The sequence below is a fragment of the Pyrus communis genome, chromosome 12 (assembly GCF_041283825.1).
Source record: "Pyrus communis isolate YQ-2024b chromosome 12, ASM4128382v1, whole genome shotgun sequence".
Taxonomy (NCBI): Eukaryota; Viridiplantae; Streptophyta; class Magnoliopsida; order Rosales; family Rosaceae; genus Pyrus; species Pyrus communis.
In genome coordinates this window covers 1,010,563-1,019,639 of record NC_142576.1, presented here as the reverse complement: position 1 = coordinate 1,019,639, position 9,077 = coordinate 1,010,563, and the positions used below count along the sequence as shown (strand labels likewise).

The window sequence follows — 9,077 nt, the reverse complement described above, 5'->3', positions numbered from 1 at the left end:
AATAAAATAACTTTTTTTTTTTTAATTTTTGTGATAGAAATATCAATAAATAAAACAGGACTCATTAATTTCCTTAGAAAACAAATAATCACAACTATTCAATGCGTTGATTGCAAACCCAAGAAAAGTGAGCAAAGGTTTGGAAACTCCAGCTTGAGTTTGAACTCCTACGAACTCAATCTCTGAGACCACCAAATATGCTTTGGGGTATTGTAGAATCTGAGGTTGTACATATGTGGTATTGGAGTTGCATTGTAACGAGGATTAGTCTGCTATGAATATGTGGGGATACCTTATGTATCCTTAATGTGTTGATTACATGATTTGATCTAAAATATAAGATAATTGGTTGTGGTTGATAGGTCTAAATTATTTTTTCTTTATCTTGACAATCCTTGGATTATAATCTAAACCATCCATCATTTTATAGTACCAAAACAAACCACATAAAAACATTGTACCTTATCTCATATTACAATACAAGAATTATACATATATAGTAGGAATAGGATGTGTTTCTTACAAGAAGCATCAACTATTTGCTTATTGCACGAAGTTTTTAAGTGATTCAAAATTCACTTACATTTTAATTAAGGATTGGTTTCAAAATATTTTCACAAAAAATGATTTTAGTTGCCATTTAGTACTACATTTTAGTGGTATTTCTCTTCACTTGTAAGTGAGAGGTCTTAGGTTCGATTCTTACCAATGGCGAATTTGAACTAGGGCTGGGCCCGGGCAGGGCCGGGCCCATTTTTGAAGGAACCAGATCATACCTGTTTTAAAATGTAACGGGACGGGTCGGTCCAGGTAGAAGGATTTTGAATTTTGAAATAGGGCTTTTCTCGGCCCGTTATTTACTGGACCCGCCCCGCCCCACGAGTCCAACTCTTTTTTTTTTTAATTTTTATTATTATATATATATATTTTTTATAAACTGAGAATAGGCAGAATCCGACCCACAATCCGACCATTATAGGCATCCACTGCTTTGTGGGAGTGGATGCAATTGAGTCTGCTAATCGAAGGACAACAATGGTTGAGGCTCCGTCGTCGTAGCTGCAGCCGAGGCTCTGTCGTCGCAATTGCCAAGATATGCGCCTCTTTCTGCAATCCACGCTCAGAACCATCACAATGAACAATCCCTTTTCTCTGGATCCCAAAACCAGCTCGGGTTTGATGGGTCATCTGCCTCGTACGGCCTAAACAAGGCCTCCCCTTGCTTGTTGGTGCTCGCCGGGAGGTGAGAAAGGGAGGAGGGACAGTCCACAGGTGGTGATGGTGCTCGCCGGAGTGTGCGCCACTGTGGTGGAGGTCGCGGTGGGGTGTAGGTGTGGTGTGTCTGTTCTCCGAGAATGAGAATTGCAAAGGTGGGGGGAGAAGAACAAGGAAAGGAATAAGGGAGAAGGTTCGAGAGATTGGTCTGTGTGTTGTGTGTTCTCGAGATATGAGAGAGGGAGACAAGGAGATAGTGTTCTCGACTCTCGAGAGTGAGAACTGCCACGGGGAGGAAAAGTGGCCTGGGAGACAGTAATGTTTTAAAATTGGGGTTGTTACAAACGGGTCGGTCTGGGTACCCATTTTTTATACTTTGGGACCCGGCCAGCCCCGCCCCGCCCCGTTTTTCTTTTTAAAAATTAGGAATCGGCCCGTACCTGCTCCGAACCTCGGTTCCTGTACCTGTTTGCCCACCCCTAATTTGAACTATGTTATTGCTTGCCCATTGTGAGTCTTACCCCACTCATTCATCCTCTTAGTGTAGATAATATCGTTTAAAAAAAAAAAATCGCTTTTGTCATTTAAAAAACATTTCCAAACAAGCTCGCAATGATAACACATCCCTTTTTACTTTCAACACACTCTCTTAATTTACAACCGTCGAATCGACTGAATTAAAGAAATTCAAGAGACATAAATTAACAAGGGGTGTTGGATAGCACACCCGACTTAAAAGTGTTACCTTAAACTTACCTAACCATATATAATAACATGGTAAAATCGTAATAATTAATTTACCATCTACCATAAAGAAGAAAATTCACCAAGAATGGCAAGGAAAGTGATTTACTGCAAAAAGGGAGGCAAAAACTGTGACAGAGAGAAAAAGCAAAAGTGAAGAGACTCAACCTGGAAACACAGAGAGAGACAGAGATCTGAGGTGGGGGACTGAGTCAGGGACCGAGTCGGGTCACATCCTCTCTGCACCGAGTTGAACTTTCAAAGCGAATAATACACCGTGAACCCAGAACAAGAAGGGATAATAATATGATCCTGACTGTTAGATCCCACATCTGAAATCCCATACCAGCCGTCCGATTAACCCTCCATCTCTTTTCTTTCCTCTCTCTCCTTCATCTCTCTCTCCTTCTGCAGCTCAATTTTGGAGCCCACAGAGGGTGAAGAAAGAGCTTAGCAAAGGGCAAGGAGAAAGAGCTTTGCTTGGCTTGGAAACCCAATCGATTTCTTGTGTTTTCTCTCAGGTATTTTCTTCCTTTCTTATTTCTGTTTTTAGAGAGAGAGAGAGTTGTTTTCTGTTTGGTTGGTGGGAAAGTTGAGGGGAGTGAAAGAAAATGGGAGAGATGGAATTGAAATTCTGGGTCTCTTTTTAGGTGGGTATGCTGGAAAATGTGGATAATTAAGTTAGGTATCTGAAAGTTGTGATTTTGAATTTGGGTTTACAGATTTGAGGCTGCTTGCTCTATCTTTTAGAGAGGGAAAGGAGAAAGAAAGTTACTTTCTGTTTGGTTGCTCGGAAAGTTGAGGGAGTGAAAGAAAATGAAACAAATGGAATTGAAATTTTGGGTCCTTTTTAGGTTGGCATTTGTGAGAACGTAGATACAATTAAGTTAGCTATCCGAAAGTTGTGATTTTGAGTTTCGGTTATTGGGGCATAGATGATAAATTTTCGCTTCATTTGTACAAAGGCTTGCTTGTTATTCTGTGATGGTTTGAGCTAAAAAGTTTAATCTTTTGTTTGTTATACAGATTTGAGGCTTTCTGGCAGCTTTTATGTGCTATGATGTAGCTCAAGATCAACTGGTGTAGCTTGGATTCGGAGATTGAGCTGCGAAAATGCTTAAAGCTTTAGCAATGGTGAGTGAAAAACATAGTCTGATTTGATTTGGAACGGACTATTCAGACTGGATTCTTATTGAAGTTTCGGGATTCGGAATTCATGGAGTTAGAACACCGGTAAAACAAAAATCCTAATTTGGTAGATTTTGTTGGCGTGAAACCCTAGGCCTGGTTTGTTGTTCTTGGGATGGTGAACTTGAAGATTTGAGCACAATTATTTTGAATTTGAGTTCCGAAAATGAAGAGTGAAAGCAGCAATAGCTTAGGAAATGAGAGAACAGTTAAATCTGTAGAATCAGTGGAAGATATTTCCAAATATTCCCACAGTCCAGCTCATTTGGCGGTTGCATGCCGTGACTACGCCACTCTCAAGCGTATTATTTCTACCCTCCCTCGGCTTGCCAAGGCCAGTGAAGTAAGCACCGAAGATGAATCTCTTGAGGCTGAGCTCCGAGCTGATGCTGTATCTGCTGTCATTGATCGCCGAGATGTTCCTGGTCGTGAGACTCCGCTTCATCTAGCTGTACGTCTCCGGGACCCAAGCTCTGCAGAGATTTTGATGGCGGCTGGTGCTGATTGGAGTCTTCAAAATGAGAATGGTTGGAGTGCTCTCCAAGAAGCTGTCTGCACTAGAGAGGAAGCAATTGCTATGATTATTGCACGGCACTACCAGCCCCTTGCGTGGGCCAAATGGTGTCGTAGACTTCCCCGTATTGTTGCCTCTACATCCCGGATTCGTGATTTTTATATGGAGATGACTTTTCATTTTGAGAGCTCAGTCATCCCGTTTATTGGTCGAATTGCTCCATCAGATACTTACCGAATTTGGAAGCGTGGTTCTAATCTCCGAGCTGACATGACCCTTGCTGGTTTTGATGGGTTTCGCATTCAAAGGTCTGATCAAACATTTCTGTTTCTTGGAGAGGGCTACTCTTCAGAGGATGGTAATGTGAATTTGGCACCTGGTTCTTTGATTGTTCTTGCACATAAGGAGAAAGAAATCACAAATGCTTTGGAAGGAGCTGGTGCTCAACCAACCGAAGCTGAAGTTGCCCATGAAGTGGCCTTAATGTCACAAACGAATATGTTTAGGCCAGGCATTGATGTTACTCAGGCTGAGCTTATCCCCCATTTGAATTGGAGGCGACAGGAGAGGACTGAGACGGTTGGAAATTGGAAAGCCAAAGTTTATGATATGCTTCACGTGATGGTGAGTGTGAAGTCAAGGCGGGTTCCAGGTGCTATGACTGACGAGGAACTCTTTGCAGTGGGCGATGAAGAAAAGGTGGCAAATGGTGGTGATAATGATGAATATGACGATGTATTGACTGCTGAAGAAAAAAGGCAGTTGGATTCTGCATTTCGTGTGGGGAACTCAGATGGTGCTTGTGAGGAAGACGACAATGGAGACTCTGACTGTCATGAAAAAGGTTCAGTAGGCTCGTATGAGAACTTTGAATCCAACGGTGTTGTTAAGGAGAAGAAGGGTTGGTTTGGTTGGAACAAGAAAAATTCGAAGGGAAACGATGATTCCGAAGATCCAAAGCTTTTGAAAAAGTTCTCAAAGTTGGCCCCAGAAGGTGGGAACCAGAAATCACTTGATCATCAAAAACCATCATCTGAATTTCCTAAAGACGATATTGCAGATGCGAAAAAGGGAAAAGATAAAAGCAGTAAGAAGAAAAAGAAGAAAGGGTTGACTGATTCTAAGCATGAGAGTGAGTACAAAAAAGGTTTGAGACCTGTCTTGTGGTTGACGCCAGATTTCCCGTTGAAAACAGATGAGCTTCTTCCTTTACTAGACATCTTAGCAAACAAGGTCAAGGCTATAAGGAGACTCAGGGAGCTTTTGACAACTAAATTGCCCCCTGGCACTTTTCCTGTCAAGGTAATACGAAAGTTCTACCTTGATCGACTATTTTTCAATATGTTTTCCACTGTTTGGTTGTTTATGCAATTTTGATGTTGATTTGGTCAGGCTATCCAGTTACTATATTATGTTTCCTGATTGAAATATATATTTCATAAACAAAATTCAACTTAATTTGCCTCAAATCCATGAATTTCTGCCAAATAATATTCTTGATATTTGGTAATTTAATATATTCTGGGTGAAATCTCTCCATGATTGAGGAGGGTTCTTTTTAGAATCTTGTTTTTTCAAAATTTGCATGTGTGTGTTTTTGGTTCTCACCGTTCAGTTTTATCTAAAAGATTGACATCCTGTACTTTTGAGGTTTACCCTTTGTAATGTTGCATTCCCTACCACAGGTTGCTATTCCGATTGTCCCAACAATACGAGTTTTTGTAACATTTACCAAATTTGAGGAGCTTCAGCCAGTGGAGGAGTTCTCAACCCCTCTCTCCAGTCCTGCACATTTTCAGGATTCAAAGTCAAAGGACTCAGAAGGATCCTCGTCATGGATGTCGTGGGTGAGAGGAAGTCGTGGTGGGCAATCAAGTGACAGTGATAGCCACCGGTATAAGGATGAGATTGACCCTTTCCTCGTACCATCGGACTATACCTGGGTTGATGCCAATGAGAAAAAACGCCGCATGAAAGCCAAGAAGGCCAAGAGCAAGAAACACAGGAAACATGCAACAGCCAAGCCCGGTGATGCAGGACATCAGGCAAGCGAGAATGTTGAAGAATAGTTTTGCATAAATTACTGCTACTCTACCTCTAAGAGGGATTTCGTGGGATAAAAATGAGGTAAAGCCCATTCTTGTGTGCTCCTGACTTTTATTCTTCACTTTGGATTCTATCCCGAAAGTCTTACCTGATACGTTTTAGGCTCTTAATTGTTGATTTAGAAGAAGAATACATGTATCTTCTTCAATCGTTGTATTGCTATGTGCTGTGAAATCAGAGAGGAACCGGCTTTCCTTTTTCTGATGGTATCTCTTGTTCTAATTTCGAGTTCGCATCAATCTTTGTATCTAAGTTGTTTTTTTATTGATTTTCAAGTTTTTTTTTCTTTCTGTGGTTGGTATTTTCTTGTGCTTGTCATTGTGGCCAAGACCATCATCTGTTTCAGTTCTGTATGGTTTGTGCTAAATTATGTATGAAAATGCTTACTTTCTAAAGATTCAATAGAAAGTATATACATCTCTTCGGAAGATACACGAATTGATAAGACGGGAGAGGGGGGTCTAGTCATAGGAGGGGCCGCCGGCTATTGGTGGCTGGTGGTTTTTGAGGCGGTCTTTTCTTCGGTATGTGTCTGTATATACACACCTTTTCACATCGTCGGAATGGTACATTGTTCCCTAGAAGCACTTACGGAGTGGTACAAACACAAACGAACAACGTTGCATGTTAGAAGTTGATATTTTTACAGGACTTACAAGCTAACAGATAGAATTAGTGATGCATACTGTTCAATACATTTTGGTATACAGACAACACAATTGTTGAGCTAATGATTTACACATCTATTTGCATTGCTGGTAGTTTGCACGAATTTTCTACCAGAATCGGTCCTTCTTGACGCTCAAATATCCGGCCATAACTTTCCCTCCGGTGTTTCTCATTCCGTCTATAAGGTAGCACCAACTTGAACCCAATACTCCAATGAAAAAGTCAGCTTCACTTACCATCAAGAAGTTAACAATTGGATAATTCGTGCTCGTCTCCCTTCCAAGACTCGTTTCGTAAGCGGCCATCGAGGAGTTCCCAACTTGACGTGTCACGTTTGTGTAGTAAAACTCCCAGTGACTGTAACTTCGCGATTTGTCGATGACTTCCTGGAAGATTGCTAACGTTAGGTTTAAACACGATCCTTCGCTTCTGAATCTATTCAGAGATACGATGTTAATGCCGGAAAACTAAACCTGCATTTCAGTGGAGAGGGAAGCGCTTACTTGTGCGGCCAGCAAGAACCATGTATTCTTCGAATTCTACTACCTTCATTTCGCACGCTTTGTCTCCCGTTCTTACGTGCATGCTGAGTATCGGCCTGGGCATCCGCGGCTTGTGACTCGACCAAACAAATTCGTCGATATCAGACCTTTCGTGGATTGTAACATCCTGCAACAAAACACGTTATAAAGCATTATCGTTTGAGAAGATTCGATTTGCATAATCTGTGTAAAGTACTATTAATTCAGTGTGTTCCAAACTCTACAAATCGAGGCCTCATTACAATCAGAAGCCGTTGTGTTGCAGAAGGGATAAAAGTAACAAACCTCAGGCCATTTTCCGTCAAAACTTCTGACGACCATATGGGCAGCTTCCTTTCCGAATGCAGTATGGTGAGCAACATTCAATAAGCCGCATGTGTACTCGGTTTGAAATCTCATCAAGTATCGTACTGCCTGGCATAACGTTGACAATTTACGATCAAACTTTCTTTTCTTTCATGAATATAGCGTACTTGGAAGTTGGAAGCAACTATATTAATACATTTACAGAAGATCTATGTAGACTACCTGTGCTCTCCACCATCTCAGATTCATTTTCCGATGATAAGCAACCAAACTCCCATTTATTTCTGTCGTTGGTTGCAAATGACTCCATGGATCGCCCCATGTTCTGCATTGAATATTTAACAAGCGACATGAGAAGAACAGAAAAAAATATGCTGCTAGTTACTAGCAGAAGAACTGAACGAATCTGATTCACTTAGTAAGGAGGTAGATTGTCTGCCTGCCTCCTGTTACCGTGCCCTTCCTATCCCTCCTATTTGTGTGATCATAGTTAAGCCACGTCAACATTTTATATTAATTTTTTAATAGAGATAATAAAACAAAAAATAATATAAATATAAAATGTTGACGTGGTTTAAACGTAACCGCACAAATATGAGGGGATGGAAAATGCACGATAACAGGAGGGCAGACAATGTGCCTCAGCACTGGAAGCTGAATACAGTAATGAGACCCTCTCGTCATTGATCATTTCTTCACTTCTCAGCGAATCAACCTTTTTTGCTGTTCTATTTGCCTTTTTGAACTGCAGTTTGTGCCTGTAACCACATCTTTAAATTGAAAACCGTAATATTAGGCCCAATGCTTAGACTACTGTTAAAAAAGTTTTCATCGTATTGGTCGTTAATGAGACTCGTGCATTAAAAAGTTAAATTAAAAACATTTGACTCTATTTTTGTTTGCTCTAAAAAAAAAAAAATGCTAAAAAATAAGGAGTCAAATAGCTCAGCTACCACGTCATATATAACATCTCTTTAGACAACAACTTAATTTCTTATAGTCTTAATTGACGTATTTTACATCTCCTCTAAAAATGATCTATAATATAAAAAATATCACTAAATTAATCGTGTGTAAGTAGTGACAAGGCTTTTAAGTTATATATGCACATAATTATCACCTTTTAGTTGATAATATATAGCTGAAAATTCATCTTTTACGTCCTTTTCTTTTGTATTTTATTATTTATTTGTTAGAATTTAATTTCATTTGTGAAAGACAATACATGTCGTTGTGTGCTAAATGTAGATTAAAGAAATAGATTAAGAAATGCTATAAGGGTTTCATGAAATTATTGGAGAGAAGGATTGACGACAACATTTTGTGAATATCCGTTTTCGGAAAATAAGAATTTTATTGGTCACGAGAGTTATGTTAGGGATATTTCTACTCTCATTTCCTTGTCACTTGTCATAGCGATACATGTTTTTAAACTTTATTTTGTGGTTTTGTTTGGTAATGCTTTGAAAGGTTCAATTTTGATGTCTTATTTGGGTCCACTAAGATAATTGTTCGATTTACAAAGAAAGTTAGACTTGTCATTCAGTACTACGGTTTGTTGATATTCATCTTCACTTGGAAGTGAGAGGTCTTAGGTTCGAATCTCGTGGATGGCAAATTCAATACCAAATTAGGCTACCCATTGTGTGGCTTAGCCGAACTTCCTCTCCCCTTAGTGTAAAAATATCAACGTACTAAAAAAAAAAAAGGTTAGACTTTTCATATTCGAAGGGTAGGGCTAATACTTAATGGGATCTGAAAAAGCTCAAGGCATTTCAACCCACTTCTACTTA

At 39.9% G+C, this 9,077-nt stretch overlaps 1 protein-coding gene and 1 pseudogene across 2 annotated transcripts; one reads left to right on the top strand and one right to left on the bottom strand.

Annotated features, from left to right (window-relative positions):
• The first annotated feature begins 2,052 nt into the window (after positions 1–2,052).
• Positions 2,053–6,053, top strand: LOC137744773 (uncharacterized). Its single transcript, XM_068484571.2, has 3 exons — positions 2,053–2,480; positions 2,986–4,963; positions 5,347–6,053. The coding sequence occupies exons 2-3, from the start codon at positions 3,314–3,316 to the stop codon at positions 5,728–5,730; spliced, it is 2,034 nt and encodes a 677-aa protein (XP_068340672.1). The 5' UTR covers positions 2,053–2,480; positions 2,986–3,313; the 3' UTR covers positions 5,731–6,053.
• A 341-nt stretch (positions 6,054–6,394) lies between these two features.
• LOC137745401 (uncharacterized) lies at positions 6,395–7,791 on the bottom strand (annotated as a pseudogene). Its single transcript, XR_015954246.1, has 5 exons — positions 7,724–7,791; positions 7,507–7,609; positions 7,264–7,392; positions 6,910–7,105; positions 6,395–6,833 (listed from the first exon to the last, which is right to left on the bottom strand). The product of XR_015954246.1 is annotated as an uncharacterized LOC137745401 (transcript).
• Positions 7,792–9,077: the final 1,286 nt, after the last annotated feature.

Excerpts from the sequence above, each read along its gene's own strand:
- LOC137744773 (XM_068484571.2), top strand. The coding sequence starts at position 3,314 with ATGAAGAGTGAAAGCAGCAATAGCTTAGGAAATGAGAGAACAGTTAAA. Across the intron at positions 4,964-5,346 it reads CTGGCACTTTTCCTGTCAAG|GTTGCTATTCCGATTGTCCC; the intron begins GTAATACGAAAG and ends TCCCTACCACAG.